Genomic DNA, 13216 nt, shown 5'->3' with positions numbered 1-13216 from the left:
GTATTAAGGATGACTTAATCAGTGAATTCATTTTCATCTCTTTTGTCTGAATAGTTTTACCTCTTCCGAGTTATCTGTACCTGAACTAAAATTGTGGCTGGCTGCAAGCATGGATCCAGGAATTAATATATTCCTCCAGGTTCTGTGGACAAAATAATTACTAAAAACCCTGAAGAGAAGAGAATAATGAATATGAATGCTACTGCATTGGATTCATCAGGAAAGGGCCTAAACAGGGAAGAGGAACGAGAGAAAGAAGATCCTCCACCGACTGCGCCACGACGACTGTTACTGTATGATTTGACGCAAAAACTTTAATTGATGTTGGACCGTCAGTGTAAACTCTGACGATGAGCTCTCTGCGGTGGCGTCGACTGTGTGGCCCGACCACTTGGCAAAAAGCTTGATGCCCTACAGCAGAGTCCAACAACAGCTAGCAAGCCGACGAGCCGGCTGTCTGTTAGTACAAGGCTTTTACTGTGCAATCCGTCATTGTTTAGAAAAGGGTCAGACTTCAATTTAAAGTGGAACTGAAATGTTTCCTACCACAGCAGGATGAAGGGTATTTAGCGAGTAAACAAAAGATTAGTGTGAAAAATACACAACGTGTAAAATCTCAACAGCCACTGGTCCGGTCACAGACCCCCCCTGGACAAAGACGCAGGGACAACATTGAAGCAGGCCTGTCTACTGCACGTCAGTTTGCCCATTCTTCCTTCTCTGTTTGAGGCCAGCAGCCTGATTTCCTTCCAAGCCTCCATCTGTCTGTTTTCTTCCATATGTTGCTCTCTAGAGTGGAAATATTTCAGATACGATTAATGTGCGTATGTAGACTTCCACCACATTCCTGGAAGACATCACACGTTCCACACTGTGCCAAGCAGTCACGCAGTAAAAAAGTTGATAGCATTATATTTTCCAGGATGGAAATTTAAGCCACAACTTAATCATTACTAACTTTCAGATTGCAAATCCAAAAGGAGATAGTCTGAGAAGCAAATTATGGGAAAACAAGAAGAGAGACGGAAGAAAATAATTGTTCAAGGGAATTAGAATCAATAAATCAAACATATTTTAGAATGAAAAACATGATGGCCAATCCATATATCCAGCAGCTGTGAAAATTGTATATGTATATAATATTTGATTTGTCACCCTCTTCGGCACCAACATAGGGGCAGAACTCGCTTAAAAAGACCAAAGCAGAAGCAATAAAAGGAGCAGAAATCCACACGGAGTCAGCAAACACAACCACCCTGTGAAATTTAACATTCTTCAACTTCTTCTAGCAAACTATTTGAACAGCACTGAATCAAGATTTTGGCATTTCTATCTACTGCTTGCTGGACCCACTTTCATTCAGAAAGTAGATCTCAACCTCAATGTCTTTCCCCTTTTTTACCAACTGGATGGCAGATCTGTGTTTGGAGGTGATATCTTTCACTGATGAAGGAAGAAAGTTGGGAGGAACTTGCATATAATTGTTATCCAAAACAGCAGGCAAGATGTGGCGGATTGTTTCTAGGTCACATATTTGAGATATTTGACTTTGCTGAAAGCAAAATATTCCCATAGCAACAGACAACAAATACTGCAACACATTAAATTGTAGTAGTGGGTGTAACCAAATGGTCCATGCCAAGTAAAAAGAAGAGGAAATGTAGAACATTGCACTGCTTTAACACATTCGTTTATATTCTCTAAAAGGAACTACTTTACACACAATGTATTAGTTCAACTTCAAATGATGTGCTCTGGATTTCTCACACTAAGTATTATCATCAGCTCCTCGTTCAACCCACACAAATCTTCATGTATCATTCTGCTAATTGGACATGACCGACTGTCCTCCTACCTTCAACCTGAGCAGGTGGTGCAGCCATCCAGTATGAATGAACAACTGACCCACTGCCCACAGACCTTAAATACATTTAAGCATACTTATCTATACAGTGATGCAAGGCCGCAAAGACATGGTTTTTGATGATTTTACACACAACTACATGAGGGAAACACAAACTCCAGCTTCTCTAATGGCCACTCCCTGTATATAATAACACAGATGCACAACAACAACAACAACAACAACAACAACAACAACAACAACAACAACATGATGTATTTTCCATCCAAATCCCAGTAGTTTTCAACCAATTTCAATGCTGGATAAAGTACATATTGACAGCTGCAAGTCCTAAATGACTCTTGAAAACAAAGGAAAGCATTTAGTCAAAACAAAACCTTATTAAACTATCAATAAACATTACCACAGTAGCAAAACAAGCAGTCTCACCTTGATAAGCACGTGTTTTGCTGCTCTTCTTTCAACAGAAGCATCCACAATGACGGGACTCGTCTCCCTATTATAGATCATTGTTTAGACCAAACGTCCCAACTTGTAAAACGAGGCTCCCAAGCTAGCTTTACGCTAGCAGTTGACTTAACTTGCATCTATCGTTACGTTGTGTCAGCTAGTTCCCAGCTTGTCCACATAATGCAGTCTTATTGCTGCCTTTCCTTTGACGTTAGCTAGCTACAACTAGCATGCCTCGGGAAAATAAAAGCATGAGTATGAGGAACTCCTAATCTGAAGCCAATATGTGTATTTGTATGTGCTTGGAGCCCCCGCCTGATTCAACATAACGATTCTGGTGCTTTAACTTCTATTTGGGGGGGGGGGGGGGGGGGGGGGATCAATCTGCAGTTTGTGTCGTTGTGTTTTTCAACTTTACCACTGGAGGGCGCCAAAGTGCAACATGAACAAACTAAACATATTGCTAGGTTGTGTTTTATCATCTGCCTCTTTAAAACGTTAACTAAATTACCAATTGTGTAATGGTTTCTTCATGATATCATGTAACAAACTATCATAGGTTAATGTCCAGCTAACATGGATACAATCACACACATGAGGCATAAATGTATATTTAACGATTGTTTCATTCCGTTGTCGTACTATCACACTCACAAACATACTCCTCTCACCCCCAAATGTCTAAAAAACTTACATACAAACACATTTCGGTTCTGCCCCCCTTGTGTTCAGGAATCCAGTCAGCTTCACCCCATCTCCATCCATGCAGCTCTGCTCGAAATAAACTATAACACATCTCTGACCAGATGTTTTGACCACAGTGTCTGTCCCCCCACTGATCCAAGCTACTGATGGACCAAAGTTTCCACTGTGTAGCTATTTTGGGAAGCAGTAAAAATCCTACAGGGAATAAGAGGGTTTTCCACAGTGACCTCCCAAGTAGGGTTCGGCGAGAGAGGTCAAAGTGTCACCACCCACTGCAGGGGAACCCTCATGCTATTTGAAACACAGTGCAAAGGGAGTCCCCAGTAAAGATATTTCAACAGGAAAGAGTATACAGAGAGTACATTAATAACAAACTGGCTGATAAATGTAAAAGTAAATAATTTACAATTATAAGAAAATTAATTACATAAAAAACTAATTAAACATACATTATATATTAATTTATGATATATAAATTATATCATTAAGCAGAATGTTAAATTAATCTATCTGTGTGTTTGTGGTATGCTCTTTGACAGGATCTCACAATAAAATGTGACTCTGATCTTGCTCCAACACTCTGGGCGATCCCTCCAACATTCCTTCCTGTTTGTCGTCATGGTGCCCGCAGGACCGCTCCGGTATATAAGGTCCTCCTTTCCTGGAGTCCTGAGCCAGAACGACAAAGAGATCACAACCTTCTGCTACACACAGCCAGAGAGGAGGAAGGATTCAGCCCCGAACCAAAGGACTCAAATCAGCTCCAATAAAGACAAACACCTTTTAGACTGCAGATATTTTTCACTCTGCTTTATTTAACAGGAAGATGTGTAATCTGCCAGAGAGAGCTCTTTTTGTCTTCATTGCAACTCAGGTAGGCATTACAACAGTTTCATTTAGATACTGTTTTATATGGTAATATTTTTTATGAAGAGAAGAGTATTTTATTTTATAAACAAAACTTTTTTCACAGTGGAAGATCTTGGATTATTTTTCAGACATGAATTAAAATGAGAAGATATCAATGCAAAGCTATTTATGTCATTTTCACAGATGATGTCTTAATTTGCTTACATTGCTAAATTGGAAACTATGTTTTTCGCCACCTTTCACTATTTTACTGAAATCATTGTATTCTATTCTCGAATGCTCCCTTATTAATTTATAAGATATGAAAAAGTAACATCCCTTTAAAATGTTTACTAGCTTTGGTATCTTGTAAAAATTAGGATGAGGACTTTTAACTTTTGCTAAAAACATATTTTTGTACTTAACATTTAATCCCCATTTGCTAAGAAGTAGACTAGTCATTTTGGTTGGACAACATGTAAATAAACAATTCATTTTGTCTCCCACCCAGGTGTTTACAACAGTCTGGTCCCAGGCGTGTCCTCGGAGATGCCAGTGCCCTAAGGAGCCCCCCATGTGTCTCCCCGGGGTGCCTTTGATCCTGGACGACTGTGCCTGCTGTCTGGTGTGTGCCCGTCAGAAAGGCCAAGTCTGCTCTGAGATGAACCCCTGTGATACACGGAAAGGCCTACAGTGTGAATACAGCACCGACGTCCACAAGAGGACCGGCGTCTGTGCCGGTGAGTGAGCAATGACCCTCCCAATCATTGTATGCAGGACGTCCTGTGGATGGTGGATGCTCTGCTAGTGCAAACATGGACCCTGACTGCACTTGTTGTGAAAGGTAGATGTTAAAAAAAATCACAATAAAAGACACCTATATTGTCTCTTTCCTCCAGCTCATGAAGGGGATGTGTGTGTCCTGGACGGTTCTGTCTATCGTAACGGCCAGACCTTCTTCCCCAGCTGTAAGTATCAGTGTGTGTGCCGCGATGGGCAGATCGCCTGCGTGCCGCGCTGCAACGTGGACGTGATGCTGCCCGGGCCGGACTGCCCCACGCCACGCAGGGTCCAGGTGCCCGGAGAGTGCTGCGAGAAGTGGGTGTGCGAGCCCCCGGCGGAGGCCAGTGCACTGGTCGGCTTTGCCATGGCGGGTGAGTAGACTGGAAGCAGGGTGGGGTGGGAAGAGATGGACCATATATGCAGACAGACACGTACAATCACCCATTCACTGAAGTGTGAGACACAAGGTTGAAAAGGTTATGTACATCTCTCTGACCTAGCAGGGTTAGGAAGCCAAACACAAGAGAGGAAAGAGGGACGTTGAGGAGAGAAAAGAGACAATGTTGTCACTTCAGTCTGGAATGTGAAACAGCAATGTAATGCATCACTCTGCAGTCAGTTGAAGCCAATACAGCGTCATGTCACCTTTAGGTTTTCTACATCCTCGGATTGGTCACTTTCAAGTTTCAACTGAACACCTTAGTCCACTTTTTAAGTTTTTATTTGTACGAGATGACGCAGTTGTTTCTTTCTCTAATCAACTGTCTGCCTGTGTGTCCCTTCAGCCTATCGTCGGGAGGAAACGGTGAGCTTTGACGGTTGGGACCCCAGCCTGAACTGCATTGAGCAGACCACAGAGTGGGGCGCCTGCTCTCAGACCTGTGGCACGGGGCTGTCCACCCGGGTCACCAATAAGAACCGTCGGTGTGAGATGGTGAAGCAGAGCCGACTGTGTATGATCAGACCCTGTGACGACCAGCAGGTCCAGACACAGCTGATGCAGCTCGCACAGAAGGTAGTTTTTTTGGGACATCTTGGATTTGAATGAATCTAAAGAACGCCATTCATTGGTTTCTGGAGAGATATCATACACATTCATTCAGTGATTCTTTTTCTCCTCGCAGAGAGGCAGCAAGTGTCAGAGGATGCTGAGGAGCGACACAGCCGTCCACCTGTCCTATAAGAACTGCACCAGCGTCCAGGCCTACAAGCCGCGCTACTGTGGCTCCTGCACAGACGGCCGCTGCTGCACCCCCCACAGAACCAAGACCGCCCTGGTGGAGTTCCAGTGTTCCAACGGTAAAACCACCAGGAGACCGGTCATGGTGATCCTGACCTGCGCCTGCCACAGCCACTGCCCCCGAGACAACGCTGTGTGGCAGTCATCAGAGCTGGGCTACAGCGGTTACAGGTCATAAGGTCACTCTCGAGGGAAAACAGCTTTCCATCCACTTTAAAGCACGAGTTGCATTAACTCGAAATGTTAGATTGAAACAAATCTGTGACATATCCACAGTGAAAATAATATTATATCTGCTTATTGTAGAATCATACTTGTGTTCATCAAATCCTGTGGACAAATACGTTTTTTCTTCACTATTGTTGAGTAGAATCAAAGCACTTAAAGCTTGTGATGAACTGATTCTCTCCACTTCTGCAGATTTGATGGAGCAAACTTCCAAAAGTTCACAAGAGGCTTTGGTTGGGCGGTTGTGTGGATGGTTAACTTATAAACAGCCTCTATTCGAGAGGTCAAATAGTATGAAGGTGTACAGTTACAGGGTAGTGCTGACATACAGGAGTGTCATGGTTGCTTGAATGCTTCAGGAAGCGGTTATACGAGGAGGAAAACTTCCGCAATGTAAGGAAGAAAGGAGCTCCTATTTTAGACTGTACTGTGACACTTTTGACACCTTAATATAGAAAAAAAAAAACGATTGTAAACTGTAATCCCATTACTTTCACATTGATAGAAATAGGAAATGCAGCACTGAGCTAGAGGGAAATAAAAGTGGGCTGTTACCTTGGCACTGCCATGGAAATCTTTTAACTACGGGACACATTTTTTGAATAACTAGACTGTGTGATTTGACCCGGTCCAAAGAGAGGTCACTGCCATGACTTAGTGTCATTTCTAACATCTACCTACTGGTCCCCCTGTTTGTAAAATGCTTATTGTCAATGTACCCATCAATAAATGCAAATGTGTGTGTTTTTTTTATTTTTTTTAGTAGTGCGCCTAAAAAACAGCTATTTTTTATAAAGACAAAAGTTTTGTAAATACTTGCTGCATAGCTTGTTTGATGGAGTGTGTATCAAATACACAGCTTTAAAATCGGTAACAATGTAATCTTGAATTGTATATATTGACATGTGGTATTGTTTTTGCTTACTACTTGAATTATACTTCACACTGCTTGTTGCTGTCTGAATCATACTGCAAAAATCAGCATTTATAAATAAATGTGTATTTTTTGTATCTTTTTTTTATTATTATATTCAACACTCAAATCATTCCATGCAATTTGTTGGGCTGACAAAGAGAGTTTGTTAGATGATGAGATGATTAGTGTTTAAATGAGATGAAGCTTGGATGAAGTGAAGGAATTACCTCTAAGATTTTAAACTGATGATAATAGAGGAAAACGGTGAAAATATATATTATGGATAGGACCTGAAACTATTAGTAAATGAGAATCTTTTTAAATGAAGTTGCATTAAACTTTATTTTTCCTACAACTGGCTTCTCATGTAGTTTTATGTGATGCTGATAATGGCCCTACATCACACCGTGTTGTTAATGTTGTTGTTAATGGTATCATGGATGTGTTCAGGTCAGTCAATGCAATGTTACCTAATACCAATAATATGGCCGCTCTACATAAAAACTGGAGACATATTATGAAAGTAAAATAATATAAAAACAACCAACAAATATATGTATCCACATAAGAATCAAATACTGATTTCTCTTCTCACACATAGACCATAATCCCCTTTCCTGAGCTTTTCAAACATCTGCATTTGGGATAAACTTCTTCATCTGGATTCCATTTTCCCCAGAAGTCCCCAAACCCCCATAGCCCCGTTCACAGTGGGTGGCGACCTTTTGACCTCTCCCCTGAACCCCACCAGGAAAGTCAGCGTGGAAAAAACCCGGTTATCCCCTGTGGGAATCGCTGCTGCTTCCTTAAATAGCTCCACACTGGAAAGTTCAGCTCATCAGTAGCTTGAATCGACGAGGGGGGGGGGGGCATCTGACACTGTGGTCGACACATCTGGTTGCAGCCGTGTTATGGTGTCTGCTGAGGTGTGTGTTAATGTCACATGTCGGTTATGTTTGTGGATTTAAGATTCCAAGCTTATCCTCGTGTTGCATTCTCTTTATATACGAAAGTAAAGAACAAGCTGAACACTGAATGCAAAAAAGGATGGAGCATTTGTTTTTACACTTACAATTTCTTTAAGCTTGTTCAAATTCTTGGGCTGCTCCCTCTGCCTTGCTGTACCACATGAATAAAATATCTCAGCAACAGATTGGTCTCGTATGAACGCTGACTACAAGCCATTCTCCTCGCATTTATTCAACGTACTCTACTTAGGCATGTTTTGATTCAATGCTGCTGACAGTTTGTTGTCAAAGAATGACAGACGTCAGCGCCTGGCTGTGTACTGTGTTTTTATTACACTGCTCTTTCCAAAGTCTCCCTCTCGCTCTCTGCTGCTACTCTGTGAGACGACATTTAGAGATCTGACGTTCAAAGTGCTGTACCTGACAAACCTGTCCTTCTACAAACCATTTTGTAGAAGGGTGGAAATTCCTGAACCCCAGGGATAAAATTGTAATGTAAAAATAAAAACAATGTAACGCAAACCGTCTCCATCCTCCAGAGCAATTCCATTCATTTCCCATTGATTTGTGATTTGTGGTACTTTGAGCTAAATGCTAACTTGCTATAATGATTATTAAATTCACAAGTAATTAGTCAGAAACAATGTGACATATTGAAAAAAATTGTAAGAGATACATGAGTGTATGTAACAAATTTGGCAAGCCAATGAATAAAATCTCTATTTTGTAAGTTTTTCTAAATTGTTTACGGACCTTTCCGAAAGCCTCATATTCTCAGACCTCTACACACAACTCCAAAACACACAAACACACACACACACACACACACACACACACACACACACACACACACACACACACACACACACTTCTAAGAGTGGTGCAATTCTGGTGCAAATTGTTTGTGTTTTGTGGAACAGCAATCTGAGTATGAAGCAGGAAACAAGTTTGTATTTTAGCAGAATTGTTTCAGTGAGGGGTACATGAGTTACAGGTTGTCATTGTGTCTCAAGTACCAGTATTGGTGTGGAAACCATTGAGGAACACTGGAATTGAATGGGGAGTGTGTGGGCTTTGGTTGCATGAAGGGTAAGTAGATCACTCCCTCTAGTGGTTTATTTGAATAATTCCTCTGTAACTATTTTCTCTACTCTGATCGTGAAGGTGAAATCACACTCCGTTCAACACTTTAGGTGACTGTACTTTACAAACACTAAATGTTCAGAATGGGTGATTCATTTCAGAAATGACTACCAGCATCTTTCATAGAGAAACATTAAAATGTATTAGAATAAACATCTAAAACATCAATTGTCATTTAAACATATTGTATATTAACCTTTATTTGATTTGTTTTTATTTGTACACATGATTAAGTGACTGGAAGGAGATGTTTTCATTTCATGATTTAAAAAACTTTTGTTGTAAATGCAATCCAAAAAAAAGGGACTAATAGCAAGAGAACGAGAATACAACGAAAGAAGAATATGGTATCTGGAAGTTGTGACCATGCTTTCATCATATGAACCTTGTATTGCAGCCTCTGTGCCCAGCTGTCATCCTCTGGCCTGGAGCTGCAGAAAAAGTAAATCATCTCATTGAATTTGCAGTCTGTAAAAGAGAAGGCCTGGATCCCAGTGTCTGCGTCGTAGAAGGACACCAATCCACTATCATAGTCTACCAACACCACAACTCTCTCTGGTTTTCTTATCAGGAAGAGGTGGTTAGGGGTATCATGACAATCCTCGCAGTACTTCTCAGTTCCCAACCTTATGACCCAGTTTCCATTCCCGGGGTTAGGTATGAATGTCCTCCTCCCACGCATCGGCTCTCTGACGTCTCCTAAATCCCAGCTGGGGCTCCTTTCAGCCTGAACCTCGCGGTAGTATCTTCCTGCAGGAAAGTCCTTGTGTTGAATACACCAAATGAGAGTGTCTTGCTTTTGATTCGATACCACACCGCTTGGCATCGCTCCATCTTTGCCTTTCCTCCTGGCCGCTTTCATCTTCTGAGCCCTCTTTCCACACCTATGTTTCATTTCTGGTACTTCCACCTTTTTCTTCCCCTTTTGAGTCCTCTTCTCAACACACGCTTTCTCTAACGGGACAGTATCATGAGCGCTATGTTCTGTACACAGGACACACACAGTTGTTTGGTCATTCCTGCAGAAGAGCTCCAACATCCGGTTGTGCTTCTTGCATATTTGGTCCTCCAGGTTATGCACAGGATGAGTCAGCTTGTGTCTCTTCAAAGATGCAACTCTCCGATGGGGCTCGAGGTGCGTCTCACAATAGGACGTCAAGCACACCAAACAGGTTTTAGAGGCTTTGATCTTGATGCCGAGGCAGCAGTCACATGGCACCTGGCCCGGTTTGACTGGGGAATCACTGTCAGCTACTGCCTGTTGTTTCTTAAAATTCTCCACGACTTCCCGGAACCCGGTGTTGATACACAGTTTGAGCCCCTTGTTGAACTTCTCGTTGCACAGCGGACACTGATACTGCTCTTTTCCCTCCGAGTGCCTGTTGATACACACTTTGCAGAAGTTGTGTCCGCATGGGACAGAAACAGGCTCGGTGAAAACATCGAGGCAGATTGAACACAGGAACTGATCTTCTGACAGGAAACTGCTGGACGTGGCCATATCTAGAACAGAGGAGAGGTTTTAAAGCTTAGAACCGTTTGTTTGTGCTGCTGCTGCTAGCCATTTTATGAAAAAAAATGTGCAAAGTTCATTACATGTAATACGTAGCTATATGAATACACAACAATATCAGAATATTATCAATATGTCAACAGAGGAGTTGAACTGTACCTTATTGGATAATCTGCCCTGCTGTTTGTCCTTGTATGCAAATGGTAGAATCGATCTGTGTTCAACAAAGTTTCCTTTCTCTATAAGTGATGCAATGATGCTCCTCCTCCCCTGACTCAACCATCTGCTCTACTCTATTAACCCCTTATGACATGTAATGCCATTAAAAGCATAATTTCGCCTAATATGGCGTATAAATAACCCTTTATTACTACTTCCTGTAGTCACTTCAGTCAGTTTTATGTGCCAAAGTGTAATTGAAGAATAATCTCTGCAGCATTCTTTCTTCAGTAAAAGTGCTTTTTAGTTTCTGCATTTAATCTTTACGATGGAGTGGAAAGAAGCTTGAATGTGCCTGCAAGTTTACACAAAGCTGTATTTAAAGCAACTACTTGTGGATCATATTTGTTTACTTGGATAGAAATAGGTCACATTTTAGAAACTCTATCCATCCACGAGGGTCGGGTCACAGTGGCAGCAGGCTAAGCAGGGCATTTCAGGCGTCCCTCTCCCCAGCAACGCTCACCAGCTCCTCCTAGGGGATCCCCAGCCGCTCCCAGGCCAGCCGGGATATAATCCCTCCATCCTGGGTCTGCCCCCGGGACTCCGCCCATTCGGACACGCCCAGAAAACCTCCCGATGGGAGGCGTCCAGGAGGCAATCAGATGCCTGAACCACCTCAGCTGGCTCCTTTCGGCACAGAGGAGCAGCCGCTCGACTCCTCCCTCATGACTGAGCTCCTCCCCCTCTCTCTAAGACTGAGCCCAGCCACCCTACGGAGGGCACACATCCCGGCCGCTTGTTCTTTCGGTTACTACCCAAAGCTGATGACCACAGGTGAGGGTTGGAACATAGATTGACTGGTAAATTGTGCCACGACAGTGTGGTACAGAGCCTGCAATACTGCTGACGCCGCACCAATCCGCCTGTCAATCTCATGCTTCCTTCTTCCCTCACTCATCATGAACAAGATCCCGTGAACTCCTTGAAGGAAAGTATTATTTTTTTCTTGTGTAAATTGTTCCACAAAAACAATGTTTGTGTTGTCATTTGTTCATACTAACTTTGAATATGAAACACTGTGTTTTTCCTACTTTGCATAAGTGAAGATAAAGGGATTGTTTTTAAAAGGGGGCTCGGGCAGTATGACATTATGCGGGTAAGTATGACACTGACATGTTCTGGCAAGAGCAGCATCTTTGCATAATTTGTTTTTGTTTTTTTTAGTCTGCCAGGACTCTGTGGATCCCTCTCTGTCCTGCAGTGCTCCCATTGTTTCCCACCATTCAGCTCCATCCGACTGCCACGCCTACTTGCATATACCTGCTCTAAATCCCCCCATCAGCTCCCTGTGAATAATAATAATAATAATAATAATAATAATAATAATAATAATAATAATAATAATAAACTTTAGTCCATATAACAAAACATACAGTATAAATAGCAAGCTATTGCACCAATAGGTCAAACAGGTCAAAGTGGAAGGGAATGTGAGAGGAGCGAGGAGAATGGGTGAATGGATAGAAGGGCAGAAGAAGAAGAAGAAGAAGAAGAAGAAGAAGAAGAAGAAGAAGAAGAAGAAGAAGAAGAAGAAGAAATGAGAATGTAACAAGTATGTAGTCAATAGGCTACAACACTTCTCTACATCCGGCATGAAGCAGCAATGCATACATTGCAACACATCTGTCACATTCAGCCCCAGCCAACCCCTCCTATAAATTCCTCAGTTGACTATTTGTTTCACAAACGTTTCGTACCAAATCCGATGTTGGCAATCGGCCTGTGGAGGTTGTTTTACAAAGATTGACAGTTGGTGGCGGGAAGAAACAAAAAAAAGTGTTCCAATGTGCCAACAAATGCAAGAAAGTGAAAGTGAAGATAGCGAGCAAGTAACAATGGAGGGTAAACAACGCAGAAATAATAAGCTCACCTCGGCAGTGTGGCCCAATACCAATGTCCTTGCTCGTTCCCATTAAGTCCCTGAAGGTCACATCGTCAGGTGCGTGAGGGCTCGCTCTCTGACTTTTTGAGCCACTTTCCGTAAGTCAGCATCGATGCTGACTTTGCCCTGAGGGAATTACCCACAGTTCATAGCGTTGCGACGTTTAACACTGGGTTACCAGGGGAAGCCCGGAGGAATTAAAAGGTAAACAAAGAGGACGGCGCATGTGTGGAATATTACATTTACACAGAAACATTAACATTAAAGATTTAATATGGAGCATAACACTCTTGAAATCATAGGAATGTCATCATAGGCCACACACCTGGTTTAATCATCAACCAGTTATTTGAATGTAGCTTATTGAAGCTGTTTAAACTAAAACAAGTAGGCTAAATAAATTAATTTGACCATTAGTTAATGTCTGGCCTGGGATGATAAGATCCTGGAAGA

General features: G+C 42.1%; 2 protein-coding genes across 3 annotated transcripts; one reads left to right on the top strand and one right to left on the bottom strand.

Moving 5' to 3' along the window:
- Positions 1 to 3706: 3706 nt before the first annotated feature.
- Positions 3707 to 7364, top strand: LOC311024370 (CCN family member 3-like). Its single transcript, XM_084026743.1, has 5 exons — positions 3707 to 3893; positions 4380 to 4608; positions 4768 to 5022; positions 5437 to 5666; positions 5776 to 7364. Exons 1-5 carry the CDS (start codon positions 3846 to 3848, stop codon positions 6067 to 6069), a joined length of 1056 nt encoding a protein of 351 aa, XP_083882869.1. The 5' UTR covers positions 3707 to 3845; the 3' UTR covers positions 6070 to 7364.
- Positions 7365 to 9052: 1688 nt separating this feature from the next.
- On the bottom strand, positions 9053 to 12853 carry LOC311024233 (zinc-binding protein A33-like). Of its 2 annotated transcripts, none has more exons than XM_084026551.1 (2): positions 12752 to 12853; positions 9053 to 10649 (listed from the first exon to the last, which is right to left on the bottom strand). In XM_084026551.1, exons 1-2 carry the CDS (start codon positions 12792 to 12794, stop codon positions 9412 to 9414), a joined length of 1281 nt encoding a protein of 426 aa, XP_083882677.1. In that variant the 5' UTR covers positions 12795 to 12853; the 3' UTR covers positions 9053 to 9411. The 2 variants fall into 2 exon arrangements, with proteins under 2 accessions (XP_083882677.1, XP_083882678.1); XM_084026552.1 differs by lacking the exon at positions 12752 to 12853 and adding an exon at positions 10819 to 11125.
- Between the last annotated feature and the right edge of the window lie 363 nt (positions 12854 to 13216).

Source organism: Eutrigla gurnardus (genome assembly GCF_963514095.1).
Source record: "Eutrigla gurnardus genome assembly, chromosome: 14".
NCBI classification, from domain to species: domain Eukaryota; kingdom Metazoa; phylum Chordata; class Actinopteri; order Perciformes; family Triglidae; genus Eutrigla; species Eutrigla gurnardus.
Note: the sequence above shows the minus strand (reverse complement) of the source record. Positions and strands in the feature narration are given on the sequence as shown.